Source organism: Macaca mulatta, chromosome 13 (assembly GCF_049350105.2).
Source record: "Macaca mulatta isolate MMU2019108-1 chromosome 13, T2T-MMU8v2.0, whole genome shotgun sequence".
In the NCBI taxonomy this organism is placed as follows: domain Eukaryota; kingdom Metazoa; phylum Chordata; class Mammalia; order Primates; family Cercopithecidae; genus Macaca; species Macaca mulatta.
In genome coordinates this window covers 86,003,884-86,021,199 of record NC_133418.1, presented here as the reverse complement: position 1 = coordinate 86,021,199, position 17,316 = coordinate 86,003,884, and the positions used below count along the sequence as shown (strand labels likewise).

General features: G+C 41.0%; 1 protein-coding gene across 8 annotated transcripts in view; it reads left to right on the top strand.

The window, feature by feature from the left end:
• ARHGEF33 (Rho guanine nucleotide exchange factor 33) overlaps positions 1-17,316 on the top strand; it is an 84,848-nt gene that overhangs the window by 35,779 nt on the left and 31,753 nt on the right. For all 8 annotated transcript variants that reach the window (XM_077959696.1, XM_015112174.3, XM_077959695.1 and 5 more), the window contains 5 exons: positions 3,819-3,983; positions 4,458-4,579; positions 6,191-6,333; positions 10,829-10,888; positions 12,401-12,625. In XM_077959696.1, the coding sequence (XP_077815822.1) occupies positions 3,819-3,983; positions 4,458-4,579; positions 6,191-6,333; positions 10,829-10,888; positions 12,401-12,625 (715 nt within the window). The remainder of the gene's footprint in view (positions 1-3,818; positions 3,984-4,457; positions 4,580-6,190; positions 6,334-10,828; positions 10,889-12,400; positions 12,626-17,316) is intronic.

Genomic DNA, 17,316 nt, shown 5'->3' with positions numbered 1-17,316 from the left:
AATAGAAGGAAATGTGAGTGTTAATGGTTGTACTGAAATAATGAAATTTGGGATGATTCTATTTGGCAATTCTCTTTTTTCTTCTTTATTTTTCTCCGTAATGAAAATAATTTAAGAAAATAAGTGATGTTCCAAAAGGACCTCTAACTGAAACACTATGGGAACCAGTCCTACAGTAATAGGTTTCATCATCAAAACTGCCGTTGAAAGTTTTCTAGGATTTGTAAATCCTGATTGAGACTCAGTCTCTTTTTGCCATTGAGGAATATTCTTCTGATACTAGAGAAGTTAACTCTTCTAGGCCTGTGGTGTATCTGGGGATCAATAAGATAAAGTTCCAGCACACCAGGCTGCATGTCAGTCTCAATAAGGCCCTGCAAGAATGACTTGAAGGGTCAGCCTCTGCAGGGAATGTAGAGGAGTAGATATGGGAAGTTTACTCTCGACATTCAGATTACTTGCTCCTCACTTTCTATTTTAAATCATTGCACCTCTGGGGATCAATAAAGAGCCCTACAATTGGAAGATGGAAGTTGGCAGAAAACTCATGTTGCTTCTGCAGTGACCCTGGTTTAGGGGGGAATCCAAAGCAATTACCTTGGCCTCCTTGCCATCGTGTATGTGCCACTGCGAAACACCTGGCTTTTGCTTTTATAGAATTGTAGGAATTGGGAGGTTTCCCAAACCTTGACATTTATGACTTTGCAAGGTTCCCAAGCCACAGGTCCAGTCCCCCTAATTTACCTCTTGGTAGCCTCCTGGCCTGGGTAATGTGGCAAAAAGGAAGAAATGCCCGTAAAACACACGTTGAAATTTGTGAAAATTAAGTTTGAGGCCTGAGGGATCTTTCATGAAAAAAAAAATTGGAAGACACTGACTAAAATTCATCTTAAGAAGAGTTAAGAAGCCAAGAAAAGAAAGAAAATTGAGAATCAGAAATTAAGGGCAGGAAATAGGAAGAATTCGGACTCCTCTCCCCTATTTCTTTGAGCCTAAGATGCCCTCTGTGGTACCGTAGGCTTCGAAGTACAAGTCTTCCCTGAACCTACCTCCAGTGGGAGCCCGCCTCCAGCGGCAGGATGGAGGGATCATAACCTCTCTAGAGCAGCTTCATGAAAAAATCAACGAGATGAGGAACGTGTTCAACTCGCTGGAGAACAAGGTAGACACCCGTTTCTAATCCTTGGGGTGGGCTGTGGGCTGTCAAAAAAGAAAGCTGAAGAGAGAGCAGAGAAAAGATGTTAAGACCGTGTCTTCACAGTATTTATTGTTTATAAGGGAGTGGTCAGGTTGATAGTTGAAAAGCACTCTGTAGGGGCTAAAGATACTAAGATCCCTCAGCATCTTAAAAGTGACGTGTTGTATCAGGTGTGTGTCCTCCTGACGGCTTCCCCTCCCTGGCTGGTCAGGGCTGTGAAGCTGTTTACAAAGCAGTAGCAACACTTCAGTGGCAGGTACCCATGGAGCTCAGAGTAATATGTTGGTAGGAAATGGGCACACAACTCAAAAATAGCTTCAGAATTCCCAGAGTTCCTATGTCACCTGGCTGTTAGGGGAAATTTTAATAAGTTTTTGAGAGCTGGGGTTCTGCAGGCAGGAAGGTCCTTTTCCTAGGAGTCTGCTGCTGCCTTTTGGTCTCTGCAGAAAACTCTGCCTAAGGAAGCAAGGATAATGAAACCTATTTCTGTTGGGTAGTGGTTCCCTTTTTTTTTTTTTTCCCAAGCAGGAAACCTAAGTGAATGTTACTAAGAAGAATGTCAGCTTTCCTTCTTCCAATTTTAAAACTTGCATACATTTTTGATTTGATGTTATATAGCCATCACTTTTGTTTATTTTGCTTACAGAAGATACATTTACATAGTGAAAAATTACCAGATCAGAAAGTGGTTGATCTGGTGATTTAATCCACCATGATGACTGAGTTAGGATGTAAGCCAAAATCAATTGCAAAGATTCATTATAATTAAAAATGATTGAAATGAAAAATAGATTGCTCATGATGTTTCCCAGCCTTCTAGCCCCAAATACTTGACAAGCCCTGCTTTTTTCCTCAAAATGATCTCTCTGGTTCCTCTTATTTCTCTCTATTCCCAGCAATCCTTTGTAAGGCACAATGAACCACAAAATCCTATATTTTTAAAATGTGATATAGGAGACAAAGTCACTGTATAGTGAGTGGGAGGTGCCATTGCAGGTGGGAATCATGTGGATGGCCTGATTCTGAAAATTTTCAGAAATACACATTCAAAGAAATTTGTTAAGGTATCTGGACTTTAGTTTTCATTCCTTTAAAGTAAAAATAGTTGAGGCCGGGCGCAGTGGCTCATGCCTGTAATTCCAGCACTTTGGGAGGCCAAGGCAGTTGGATCACCTGAGATCAGGAGTTCAAGAGCAGCCCAACCAATATGGTGAAACTCCGTCTCTACTAAAAACACAAAAATTAGCCAGGTGTGGTGGCACATGCCTGTAATCCTAGCTACTTGGGAGGCTGAGACAGGAGAATCACTTGAACCCGGGAGGCAGAGGTTGCAGTGAGCTGAGATTATGCCACTGCACTCCAGCCTGGGTGACAGAGCAAGACCCTGTCTCAAAACAAGACAAAACAACAACAACAACAACAACAACAACAACAACAAAACTTGATTATAGAATAAATCTTCTAAATGGTTCTGTTTTAAAGAGACACGTGGAGCTAAGAGTTCCTCTACTTAACAGTGTAAGATCGTAAATGTCAAGAAAGTAATGTTATTATCTTATTGTTATTATTAACTTACTGTCTGTTGAAAATGCTTTTTTCATTTGTTCAATAAACAAAACTGAACTTTAGAAGTGCTCCATTTTCTCCACATTTCTGTTTGTGCTTAACTTTTTGATTTACCACCTAAAGGGGGAGAAGAATGAACATTTCTTGAACATCTGTATACCAAGTATGTGCTATGGTAGGCCGCTTACCTACGTTTACTCATTTAATTCTCAAGGTAGCCCTGTGAAATAGATATTATTATAGCTATTTTATGGATGAGAAAACTGCTACAAAAAAGTTAACCAACATTTCTAAGGTCTTAGTATTTTAGGGTAGAACTAGGATTTGTACCCTACCTGATCCCAAACACCTCTTTCTTCATGTCAAAGTTGACCTACATGACCAGGACTGACTGCTGAAGATGATTCATATCACCATCAACAACATTCTGAGCTCCTACCATACCCTACCAGATATTTCTGTGCCTTCCTTATGAGTTAAAGCCCACTGTCATTGAAAATACTGTTACCTCCTTTCCCATGATATCATCTAAGAGTATTTTTTTTAAAAAAAAAAAACCTTCTTTCCTTTCAAATAAATTCTCAGTTATGCTTAGTTGTTTCTGTTTATTCTTTAATTTCTTAAGAAAACAAGAACTGAATTTCCTTGCCTCTCATAATAACCAGAGAGAATATGACCCATTTTCTTCTTTCACAGAATTCAAAGAGTTATTGGATCAAGATTCACATACATGTTTCTTTTCAAGCAAATCTCATTTTAATCAAAGGTGTTAGAATAAATAGAAGCTTGTAGAAGCACTCGTAAACTTAATTAACAGCTTGTTTTCTTGTCATTTATCAAGCTTCAGCATGTGCTGTATATAAAGAAGACACTCTTTTTCTTAGATAAACGGGGCCAAGGTTGTCTTAAGTTGTCCAAACTGAAGTACACTAGTAAATGAGGTCTGTAGATTTTCAGGAGCCTCATTTCTCAAACAAAAGAAAAATTCAAGGGCCAATGGTGCCACTTATAATAATTTCCAGAAAATTGAATTAACTTTTCATGCGTTATTTAGTTGCAGGCACTGGCCTCCGAACTCAAAACTGGCTTCACAGAAGCAATGCAAGAACTGTCAAGAATTCAACATGGAGAATATGCTTTGGAAGAAAAGGTTAAGAGCTGCAGATGTTCCATGGAAGAAAAAGTTACTGAGATGAAGAATTCATTAAACTATTTCAAGGTAGGCCCCTCTTTAATTTCCCTGCTGACAAGAGAATTTTGGTCTCGGTAACAGGAGTAGAAAACTTGCCTTTTTCTGGCTGGGCATGGTGGCTCACACCTGTAATCCCAGCACTTTGGGAGACCAAGGCCAGCGGATCACAAGGTCAGGAGTTCAAGACCACCCTGGCCAATATGGTGAAACGCTGTCTCTACTAAAAATACAAAAATTAGCTGGGTGTGGTGGTGGGCGCCTGTAGTTCCAGCTACTTGGGAGGCTGAGGCAGGAGAATCACTTGAACCAGGAAGTGGAGGTTGCATTGAGCTGAGATCATGCCACTGCACTCCAGCCTGGGCAACAGAGCAAGAATCTGTCTCAAAAAAAAAAAAAGAAAAATATAAGAGTTTTTCCTCTGGGCCATTCATAGTTATCACGGAAAAATATCTGTGCTAACCCATGTACCACATTAAAACATAGCAATTCTTATTTTTTTAGGAAGAACTGAGCAATGCCATGTCGATGATCCAAGCCATTACCTCCAAACAAGAAGAAATGCAACAGAAAATCGAACAGCTTCAACAGGAGAAGCGAAGAGAATCTCGAAAAGTTAAAGCCAAGTGAGTGTCTTTTAAAAATGTACCAAAGGCAAACCCATAAGCAATGGCTTCTGCAGAGGCACCCGGAACACCTTCCCCACTCTCAGTATACAGCCTGCTGGCCACTGTGCTCCACAGCTCGGCATGCAACGGAGGTTATAGAATTATAAAATGGGTTAATACCAAAGACAGATGGTACCTATTACATAGAAAAATCCATTTAATATGATATGTAAAATGAAAGTGACATAAAATGGCATGAATGCTTTGATTACAAGTATAAAAACATGTAAAATAACAACTAGAAAGAAACACTTAAAAATAATGAGAGTTGTGTTAAGATAGTGGCACCATCAGTGATTTTCTTTTTTAATTAATTTTGTAAAATATCTCTAATGCGATTATTATTTTAATTCTAGGGTTGAAAATAAATTTATGTTAAATGATGTCTGGACCAGGTTGAATCAAGTAAAGTTTCACCATTAAACATATATAATCTTTATTGTCACTTATGTGATTGTGGTTTCGTTTTTCCTTTTTTCTTTCTTTTTTTTTTTTGGAGACAGAATCTTGCCCTGTTGCCCACGCTAGAGTAGTGGTATGATCACAGCTCACTTCAGTCTTGTACTCCTGGGCTCAAATGATTCTCCCACCTCAGTCTCCTGAGTAGCTGGGACTATAGGTGTGGCCCCCATGCTAGCTAATTAAAAAAAAAAATTGTAGAAATGGGGTTTCCTTATGTTTTCCCAGGCTGGTCTTGAACTCCTGGGCCCAAATGATCCTCCTGCCTTGGCCTCCCAAAGTGTTGGGATTACAGGCATGAGCCACAGTGCTCAACTTACGTGTTTTTTTTTTTGTTTTTTTGTTTTTTTGTTTTTTTTTTTTTTGAGACTGAGTCTGGCTCTGTCGCCCAGGCTGGAGTGCAGTGGCCGGATCTCAGCTCACTGCAAGCTCCGCCTCCCGGGTTTACGCCATTCTCCTGCCTCAGCCTCCGGAGTAGCTGGGACCACAGGCGCCCGCCACCTCGCCCGGCTAGTTTTTTGTATTTTTTAGTAGAGACGGGGTTTCACCGTGTTAGCCAGGATGGTCTCGATCTCCTGACCTTGTGATCTGCCCGTCTCAGCCTCCCAAAGTGCTGGGATTACAGGCTTGAGCCACCGCGCCCGGCTAACTTACGTGTTTTTAATATTATCAAATTGAAAATAGAAATGTAGGAATAATATGTGTGTGACCTTGGAAAATAGGTTGTTTTCAGGAAAGGATTTGCTGCTTCCTGGTACTTTTGAATTGCATTGCTAAGCAAATATAAATCATTTCAAGCAAATTGTCACCACTGCAAACTCTAAAGATCCCGATGAGAAGGAAGCCAGTAACAAAAAAATAAGAATGTGGATATTATAATTAGAAGGGTGATTTGTAAATATTTGAAGTTTTTTCTCCAGCTGAGGTGATGAATTAAGTTGAACCATATGAATTACTAGTATTTGACCACTTTTAATTTTCAAAAATAGCAATTTATATAGTTCAACCTAATAATTTAGACATTTTCTTGAGTTGTTCTGAACTGAATCTCCTCGTAACCTATCAGATACTAAGAACCAGAATAGCCTTGTCTTTGTTTCTCTTTCCTAGGAAAACTCAAAAAGAAGAGCACAGCTCCCAGGCCGGGCCTGCCCAAGCACAAGGAAGTCCTTTTCGTTCAATCAATATCCCTGAGCCTGTTCTTCCAAGCGAAGACTTTACCAACCTTTTGCCTTCTCAGGCCTATGAAAAAGGTACAGTTCACAAATCATACTGAATTAATCAAGTATTTTTTCCCTGATTCCTAGGGCTTAAGAATGGGCTTAAACCCTCCATCTTTGTTAAAAGAAAATGGTGTATTGCGTAGAATTTTTCTGCTTGTAACTGAAATTTAGAAGAATCCAGAGGATCTAAGAGACCACAAGAGTCTGCCCAATTTTAAATATTTTTTTTGGGGGGGGTAGAATACTAATCTGGATACTTCTAAATTTCAACTGAATTAAAAATAATTCATTGTACAGTCAATACTGTGCTAACCCATAAGAGAGAAATGTTAGAAAAAATATCACTTACTCTAATAAGTTATTTTATTGGCAGTCTAACTCAGCACCTGTCTTTCTCTGGAAAACCAGAGCTGATGCTGCCTATGGGCTGAAACAGTCACCACTCTTATTCCTGACCTTTGGGATGTTAGAACAGATATTAAAAAATGGTACCGAAGAAACTGGCTTTCCAGTGGAGGTCTGAGTTTTGGTTATTAACTTATGTTCAACTCAGGAAAAGTAAAAAACAAACAAACAAAAAAATTTGCCACGTCTTTGTATCCTCAACCATGTCTACCAAAGCACCTGTAGATAGAAAAATAAATGTAGATATTAACATTGTTTAGATGACATTTCCTCTTATTTATGGTCTCACGTAGAAAGTCCTCAAGACAAAGACTCAATGATTTCTCAACCAACTGTCAGTGTGTCAAAGGCAGGGTTGGTGGTTTTCTATCCTTAAGACTAATGGAACAATTTGGTTTGTATACTCATAGACAATGTGTATTCTGAATAACTGAATCTAAAAATCTAAATCAAGTGGCTTTTAATTGTTATACTTCGAAGTACAGATTTGCCTTTTTAATTTTTTTTTTTTTTTTTTTTTGAGATAGAGTCTCGCTCTGTTGCCCAGGCTGGAGTGCAGTGGCGAGATCTCAGCTCACTGCAAGCTCTGCCTCCCAGGTTCAAGTGATTCTCCCGCCTCTGCCTCCACCTCCCAAGCAGCTGGGACTACAGGCATCACCACGCCTCGCTAATTTTTTGTATTTTTAGTAGAGACAGGGGTTTCACCATGTTGGCCAGGCTCGTCTCGAACTGCTGATTTCAAGTCATCCACCCACCTCGGCCTCCCAAAGTGCTGGGATTACAGGCGTGAGCCACCGTGCCTGGCCTGTCTTTTTATTTTTATTTTTTTACCTGTTTGAGTAATTCATTGAGAGACTGATAGGCGCAGCCTAGGAAAACTCACTTGATCCATCTGGGGACTGGGTTCATTGCAGGTGGCTCTATTTTCTTTCCTCTAGGACATGAACAGCTCTACATAAAAGGATGATCCTATCTGGGAAAGAGTATAGTATAGGATAGGCTTAGAATGTAAAAGTCAGTTCAATGCCAGTCTGGAGCAGCTAAACATGTTCATAAGATAAAAGGTTAAAAATTATCTTTACAAAGTAAATTTGTGCATGTTTAGACAATGTGTAACAGCCCCCAGGGACATGAATAATCACAGAATGTGTTGAATCCACTGAAAACAGCTGATCCAGATGATTTTAGTGCCCACATGGATTTCAGTGAACTATTTAGTGGCAATTCCTCCTTCCTTTCCTCCTGTATAGACATGGTCATAGTTTATTCTCCTGAGTTGCTGCAGAAATTTAAGAATAATGTGCCATGATAAGACATTCTGCACATACTTGGTGGCAGATTGTGTTAAAACTCAGGGGTCAAGAACCAAAAACTCAGAAAGTCTTGGCTTATCCACTGTTAACGATAAAATGGTACAACTGTTATCTATTGTCCCAAAATTCAGTAGCTTAAAATAGCAAACATTCATGGTTCACAGTTTCTCTGAGTCAGGAATCTGTGCACAGCTTAGCTGAGTGCCTCTGGCTCAAGGTGTCTCATTAAGGCTGTAATCAAGGTGCTGGCCATGGCTCTCATCTCACGTGAAGGCTCTACTCACGGGTGATCTACACCAAGCTTACTCACTTGGTTATTGGCAGGCTCCAGTTCTTGTAACATGGGCCTCTGCAAGTTGCTGCCTTACAATTTGGCAGCTAGCTTCTCCCAGGGCAAGTGATCTAAAAGAATGCTCAATACAGAAGCCACAGTGGGTTTTTTTTTTGTTTGTTTTTTTCCTTTTTTGAAACAGAGTTTTGCTTTTGCCGCCCAGGCTGGAGTGCAATGGCACGATCTCAGCTCACAGCAACCTCCACCTCCTGGGTTCAAGCAATTCTCCAGCCTCAGCATCCTGAGTAGCTGGGATTACAGGCACCTGCCACCATGCCCTGCTAATTTTTGTATTTTTAGTAGAGACGGGGTTTTGCCATGTCTCTGGTCTCAAATTCCTGACCTCAAGTGGTCTGCCCACCTTGGCCTCCCAAAGTGCTGGGATTACAGGTGTGAGGCACCATGCCCGACCCACAGTCTTTTTAGAACCTAATCTTAGAAGTGGTATTCTGTCTTTTCTGCCATATTCTATTAATTAGAGGCTAATCAGTAAATCCAGCCTTTACCTTAGGGGAAGGATAACATAAGGGCGTGAATGCTAAGCGTGGGGATAATTGGAGCCATCTGGAGCTGCTTACCACAAATGGCTGACGGCCCCCGTCTGAGAAGGCAGCCAATTTATGTGAACCCTGATGCAACAACTTCATTTATGTGCCTGATAATTATAGAACTTGTCAGTTTGAAAACGTCATTTTACAGGCCCAAGTATACCTTTCCTTTAGGTTCCTTTCCCCACCCAAGAAACTCTCAAGATGTTTAGCCTCCCTACTCCTGATATATTCTTGCTTGAGAAAATTGAAAACTAATTTTGTTGAAAGATATGCTTTTATTATCCATCTCTTCTTTCTTACCTCCTATTTATTCTACCTGTTCAATATTGGCTTTCATCCTTACCACTTCACTAAAATGGTTTCCTTACCTCTCCTGATAGTTTTTGGTACCCTTGATACCCACCTTCTTGAAACATTCTCTTCTTTTAGCTGACACTCTGCTTCTTTGATTTTCCACCCACTTTCTGGATGCTCCTTTTTAGATTCTCTTTGATTCCTCATCACCATCAGAATAAAGTCCAAGTTCCTTAACACAGTACATGGCCATGTTTTAACTTGCCTCTGCTTTTCTCTTCAGACTTATATTTTGTTACCCTTGACTTCTCTCTCTGCATTCAAGCCCCCCTGACATTTTCCCTCCCTCCCTCCCCCCTCCTCTCCCTCCCTCCCCCCTCCTCTCCCTCCCTCCCCCCTCCTCTCCCTCCCTCCCCCCTCCTCTCCCTCCCTCCCCCCTCCTCTCCCTCCCTCCCCCCTCCTCTCCCTCCCTCCCCCCTCCTCTCCCTCCCTCCCCCCTCCTCTCCCTCCCTCCCCCCTCCTCTCCCTCCCTCCATCCAAGGCACTGTTTTAGGTGTTAAGATATAGGAATAAACAAAACAACAAAAATTCCAGCCTTCATGGAGCCATTTCTCTGAGGCAAGCAGACAATAGACAAGATGAGTAAGATATGTAGTATGTTAGAGAGTGATAAGTTAAGTAAAAAAAAAATAAGTAAAGAGGAATTGTCATTTTAAATAGGGTGCCAGGCAAAGACCTGAAGGAAATGAGAAAGTTCGCTTATGGCTACTGAGGGGAAGAGAAGGAACAGCCAGTGCCAGGGTCCTGTGAGAATATGACTGATGTGTTCAAGGAATACCAAGAAGACCAGCGGGAGTAAAGCAGAGTGAACCAGGGAGAAAACAGGAGGTGCAGTTAAAAAAAAAAAGAAAGAAACAGCAGGCATGAGTTGGGAGCAGATATTCCAGGGCTGTATGATCATTATAAGGGCTTTGGCTTTTACACTGAAATGGGAGCCATTGGAGGGCTACGCAGAGAAGTGATAGGGTCTGGTTTACTCTTTTTTTTGAGACAGGGTCCTGTTCTGTCATCCAGGCTGGAGTGCAGTGTCACAATCTTGGCTCACTGCAGCCCCAACCTCCTGGGCTCAAGCGATCCTCCTATTTTAGTCTCTCAAGTAGCTGGGACCACAGCACATACCACCATGCCCAGCTAATTTCTCTTTTATTTTTTGGGGGGTGGGGAGCAGGGGGCGGGTAGAGACGGAGTTTTGTCATGCTGCCCAGGCTGGCTTACATTTTAACAGTACCATTCTGCCTTTTTTTATTATTACCATCATACCACTGCCACCACCATTATAGTTAAACAACTATTTAACTCTTACAATATGCCAGGTAGAACTTCAAGCAGTTTACAAATACTAACTTATTTATTTTTGTTGTAATCCTTGAGGTAAGTACCACTATTGCATCTTTTTACAGCTGAGAAAATAGCACTTGCTACACGATACTGTAATTTCTTTTTTTTTACTGCGCTGCCTCCCCCATGAAACTGTAGAATCTCTGAGTCTGCCCCCAGTGCCTGGCTCGCGGAAGGTGCTTAGTCCATGTTAGTGGAACAAATGCTGAATGAATGCTTTCCTTTCTCTGCAGCCCAAGAGTCCAGATCTGTTCATGTAGGAGACAGTAATGTGAAGGGAATGATGGGTCCTGGTAAGTGGCTCTTCTCTTAGTTTTCTTTTCTTCCAGCAATTCCATTCTTTTCCTCTTCTATCTTCCCTGCGTCCACTTCCTCAGTTTCAAACCAGGCATGAAAGAACTCACAAAAGATAAAGTTACGAAGTTACAAAGATTCCAAGATGTGTACTAGAGCAGGTCAGTGACTCATTTGAACCCAAGGAGAGAGAAGGGCTAGGGAAGGTTAAGACAAAACCAGTATGTTTTATCCTTTCTGGCTTATTTCAATGACTAATGAATTCACATTTGCCAAAAACTTGCAGGTTAATGTAGCATGACGTAAGTTTTCCATGGATCACACACTGTATAGTTTAATTCAAAAGTTATTTACTTTTACATCTGTGTAGTGCAGGTAATAAAGAAAGGACTAAATAATGGAAAACAAAAGAAGATAAAAGACAACAAAATTTTAAAAAGAATTTACTTAATTGACAATTCATCAGAATTTTATAAATTATTTAATCTTCCCTCTCTCCTTCCTTTCTAGCATTAGGATCAAGGGGAAAATGCCCAAAGAAGACATTGTTTTTGGCACCCTTCCTCCTCCTCTTTCTGTGTTCTCTTCTCAGGAGTGCTCCAGCATCTGTGTGCTCACCTGAAAGGAAGCAGATATAAGGAGTCAATACATACTATAAATTAGCTATACTATTTGATAAATTCATTTTTAAAAACTCCTTATTTAGTAAAGACTATGTATAAAGCATAGAGGATGTATAGACCAGAAACAGAGGGGACCCCATGCAGCTGTGTACACTTTTAATCCTTAATTGGTATATTTAATCCTCAAGGGATAGTTGTACCCAAACAAAGGCAGATTCATTAAAAGTTAGTAACAAGGCCGGGTGCAGTGGCTCATGCCTGTAATCCCAGCACTTTGAGAGGCCGAGGCAGGTGGATCACTTGAGGTCAGGAGTTCAAGACCAGCCTGGCCAACATGGTGAAACCTTGGCTCTACTAAAAATACAAAAATTAGCTGGGTGTGGTGGCACACACCTGTAATCCCAGCTATTTGTGAGGCTGAGGCAGGAAAATTCACTTGAACCTGGAAGGCAGATGTTGCAGTGAGCCGAGATGGCCCAATTGCACTCCAGCCTGGGCAACAAAAGTGAAACAACATCTCAAAAAAGAAAAAAAAAAGAGTAACTTTTTTTTTTTTTTTTTTTTTTTTTGAGACAGAGTCCCACTCTGTCACCCAGGCTGGAGTGCAGTGGCACAATCTCGGCTCACTGCATCCTCTGCCTCCCAAGTTCAAGCCATTCTCCTGCCTCAGCCTGAGTAGCTGGGATTACAGGCACCCGCTACCATGCCCAGCTACTTTTTTGTAGTTTTAGTAGAGACAGGGTTTCACCATGTTAGCCAGGATGGTCTCGATCTCCTGACTTCGTGATCCGCCCGCCTCGGCCTCCCAAAGTGGTAACAAACATATTTTTAAAAAAGATTTTGATAGCACTGTTGTTTGTTTCCCTGCCCCCACCCCCACCCCATCAGGAGTGAACCCAACAACTCCAGAAGCAGAAGAAAACCTCAAGTCTTGCCTCTCGGCTGATATCCAGTCCAAGGGCCATCTCCCATCTGGCATGTGGAGGCAGCCTAAGGATGGTAAAGAATGGGGTGAAGAATACGTCACGAAAGACCACCCAGATAAACTCAAGGAGGCTGGCCAGGGTAGACACAGCTCCTTGGAAACCGTTTTATGTGAAACCTCCTTAGCTGGTAAGTTCCAAGGGGGAATGCAGGCTGATAGTTTAAAGAACGGGATGTACCAGATCTTTGAACTCAAAGGTGAGAATCCTTGCAGTTCAGATTCAGTGGACACATGAGGCCACCTAATTCCTGGTTTCCTTTTCAGATGAACTAAAGCCTATAGAGGTAAAGGGACTCATTAGAGGTCACAGGGCCAGTGACTACCACTTTGATTCTGCGTGTTCAAGACACTTAGTAATGGAGTGCTATGGGGGGGAAAAAGGCATAAGGTTGGTGGAGAAGAAGGCAGAACTATTTAGCCAGTGATGTAGAATCTTCTAGAAGCAAGCCTTTCATCAACAGTCTACCACCAAAATATCACACACTGCAAGAGAACCTGTCCTCCCTCCTTTTTCCCTCCTTCCTTCCCTTCATATCACAAATCATTGCTGAACACTTACTGTGTCAGACAATGGCATTTCCCCCTGGCTATTTTGGGGGAGGTAATTTTTAAAAATTATTTTGAATTTTTAAAATCAAATACATGAAAAGTCAAATAGCATTAAAAGGTTTGTTATGAAGAAGAGCGCCAACAATGTTAAACTCTTTTGACAGTTTTTTCTGGTACTTGCTTCCATGTTTTCTTTTGGGGGACATGGGGGAGGGAGAATGGCAGGCTCAGGCTAGGTACGCAGTCCTCCTGTGCTTCTATGTTTTTAAAATATGTTTAGCCAGGCATGGGGGTTCACACCTGTAATCCCAGCACTTTGGGAGGACAGGGTGGGAGGATCTGTTGGGCTCAGGAGTTGGAGCCAGCCTGGGCAACATAGTGAGACCCCTGTCTCTACAAAAAATAAAAAAACAAATTAGCTGGGCCTCCTGGCATGTGCCTATGGTGCCCGCTACGTGGGAGTCCAAGGTAGGAGGATCACTTGAGCTCAGGAGGTCGAGGCTGCATTGAGCTATGATAGCACCATTGCACTCCAGCCTAGGCAACAGAACAAGACCCTATCTCAAAAAAAAAGAAAAACAGTTTGACACTATTTTTTTTTACTAATACTTTATTGAAGGTGAATTTACATACAGTAAAATTCACAGAGCTTACATTTAAGCTAATAGACATTTTACATGTGTCTATCCCCTGTGATCACCACCCAGATCAAGATATGCATATTTCTGTGCATGAAAGAATCTGAAAAAGTTATTTCATGCACTTTGCTGGTCAATATCCACCCAAAGAACCACTATTGTGACTTCTAGTACCACAAATTAGTTTTTTCTGTTCTTAAACTTCATGTAAATGGAATAATACGGTGTGTACTCTTTTGTGTCTGGCCTCTTTCTCCCAACATAATGTTTTTAAAAAAAGATTTATGCATATTTTTACACACAATTCATTCCTTTTTATTAATCACATTGAATGAATTTATCACATTTTAAAAAATCCATTCTCCTGTTGATGGACAGTTTTTTTTGAGACAGAGTCTTGCTCTTTCACTGAGGCTGGAGTGCCATATTGTGATCTCAGCTCCCTGCAACCTCTGCCTCCTGGGCTCAAGTGTTTCTCCTGCTTCAGCCTCCTGAGTAGCTGGGATTACAGACATGCACCAGCGCATCTGGCTAATTTTTATATTTTTAGTAGAGACAGGGTTTCACTGTGTTGGCCAGGCTAGTCTCGAAATCCTGATATCAAGTGATCTGCCTGCCTCGGCCTCCCAAAGTGCTGGGATTACAGGCGTAAGCCACCATGCCTAGCTAGCTATGAATATTCTTGTACAAATTTTTTTTTTTTTAGCAGGGGGATATATGCCCTCATTTCTCTTGGGTGTATAACTAGGAGTGAAATCTTTGGGTTGTAGGTTATGATTATGCTTACCTTTAAAAGAAAATGCCAAGCAGTTTTCTAAAACAGTTGGCTAATACTCCCACTAGCAATGTATGAGAGCCCAGTTGCTTCACATACTTTCCAATACTCGGGAAGGATGTTTAGTCCTTTCCATGTTAGCCATTCTCAGGGAGGTGTACTGGTATCACACTGTAGTTTTAATTTGCATTTCCCTGGTGATTACTGGTATTAAGTATGTTTTTGTATGCTTATTGGCTATTCATATATCTTCTTCTATAAAGTGCCTAAGTAAGTCCATTGCCCAACTTTTTTTGAGGCAGGGTCTTGCTCTGTTGCCCAGGCTGGAGTGCAGTGGCACGATCACAGGTCACTTCAGCCTTGATCTCCTGGGCTCACGTGATTCTTCCTTCTCAGCCTCCCAAGTAGCCAGGACTACAGGTGTGCACCACTGCACCCAGCTGTCAATTTTAAACTCTTAAAATAGCTTGTGACTTTCTTGTCTTTCTAGGAAATATTTGCTATTTCACAGTTGTGAAGATACTCTGGTATGCTTTCTTCTAAAATCTTTATAGTTTTAGCTTTCACATTTAGATCTATGACTTATCATGAATAAATTTTGATGTACAGTGTGAGAAAGGGCTCCAGGTTCATTTTTTTTTTCCAGATGGCTATCCAGTTGTTTCAGCACCATTAATTGAAAATACCTTCTGTTTCCCATTGTTGCATGCAGAAAGTCAAGTGGTCTTATATGGGTATCTAATTTTAGACTCTCTTTTTAAAAATTCCAATTATCAGGTAATTGACATATTGACAGTATTGAGTCTTCCATTTGAAGAACATGGTATATCTCTTCATTTATATAGATCTTGAATTTTTCTTAGCAATATAACAGAAACTTTACTATTTAACATCATCAGTGTTTTTAGTTTTTAATTTATTTTTATCCATTTAGTTTTTAAGAGGTGGGGGTTTCCCTTTGTTGCCCAAGCTGGCCTCAACATCCTGGGCTCAAGTGATCCACCTGCCTCAGCCTCCCAAGTAGCTGGCACTACAGGCACAAGTCACTATGCCCAGCCATCTTTTTTTTTTTTTTAAAGAGCATTTGCCTCCGTCATCCTATTCTGCTTTGGCCCAATGTACTGCCATCATCCTGGGACTTTCCAGTCTTCTTAAGAATTCCCTTTATATTTCTCCTCTGTTCGATTTCTGTTTCTGTGTTGCTGTTATTGATTTTTTTCATCTTCTGTATCCTTGGTTTCTTGGTTTACTTCCGGTTTTGGTGGAACACATCATCCAGTAGCTTCTGCATATGTAATCACTTGGCAGGTCCTTCTTACCAGCTTGCTGTGCAGGTGGAGCTGACTTACTGCAACTGCTGTATTGCAATTGAGAAAGAGTTGAATAAACATACAGCAAGCTACGCAGCAGACTGGAGTTTATTATTCAAATCAATCTCCCTGAAAATTCAGAGACTGGAGTTTTTTTAAGGATAATTCGCTGGGCAGGGGGTTATGGAATGGGTGCTGTTGATTGATTGCAGATGAAATCACAGGGATGTGGTCCTCATATGCTGAGTCAGCCTCTGGGTGAGGGCCACAGGACTGGTTGAGTCATGGGTTGTGGGTCCAGGTGGAATCAGTCAGCTTCCAGAAATGGAAAAGTCTGGAAAAATGTCTCAAAAGACCAATCTTAGGTTCTACAGTAGTGATGTTATCTATAGGAATAACTAGGGAAGTTACAAATCTTGTGACCTCCAGAACAATGGCTGATTATCATTTAACTATGCTTACATCTTAGTGTAATTCATAATATGAATTTATAATTCATAATCTTAACCTTCTGACCTTTCATTAGTTTTTCAAAGCTAGTTTGGGTACCAAATTGGAGGGCATGGGGTTAGTTTTGGGAAGGGCTATTAGCATCCTTGCTTTAAGTTGAATTATGAACTAAATTGCTCCCAAAATCTCAGCCTATGCTCAGGAATGTACAAGGGCAGCTTGAAGTTAGAAGCAAGATGGAGCCAGCTATGTCAGATTTCTCTTGCTGTCATAATTTTGCAAAAATGTTTTTACATAGTTGATTAATAATTTGGCCAAATATGACATCTTTTTTCCTCATGATTTTGAAGCAATTGTTCCACTGTCCTCTACCTTCTAATTTTGCTATTAGGAAGTCCAGTACCATTCTGATACTCAGTTTTTTGTATGTTACCTAATTTTTCTTTTTCTTTTTCTTTTTTTTTTTTTTTTTCTGAGATGGAGTTTCCCACTGTCACCCAGGCTAGAGTGCAGTGATCTCAGCTCATTGCAACATCTGGCTGCCAGGTTCAAGTGATTCGCTTGCCTCAGCCTCCTGAGTAGCTGGGACTACAGCCGCCCACCACCACACCTGGCTAATTTTTGTAGTTTTAGTAGAGACGGGGTTTCACCATGTTGGGCAGGCTGGTCTTGAACTCCTGACCTCGTGATCCACCCGCCTCGGCCTCCCAAAGTGCTGGGATTACAGGCGTGAGCTACCATGCCCAGCCCGTTACCTGATTTTTCTATCTGGTAACTTTTAGGATCTTCTTTTTGTTCGTGGTGTGCTAAAGTTTCACAGTGATGTAATATGCCTTATAATGATGTGAGTCTTTTTCATTAATTTTGCTGGGCACAAGGGTCCTTTTCTCTGGAAATACATGTCCTGGGAATTTTTTTTTTCCTGTTATTAATTTGATAATATCTTCTCATCCATTTTCTTTCTTTTCTCTGAAACTTCTACTAATTTGATGTTGGACCTCTTGGATTGATTTCTCAACTGCCATCTTTTGCTCTTCTCTTTTTCTTCAATACACCTCTCTTATCTTTTTTTTTCTTTTCTTTTCTTTTTTGAGACG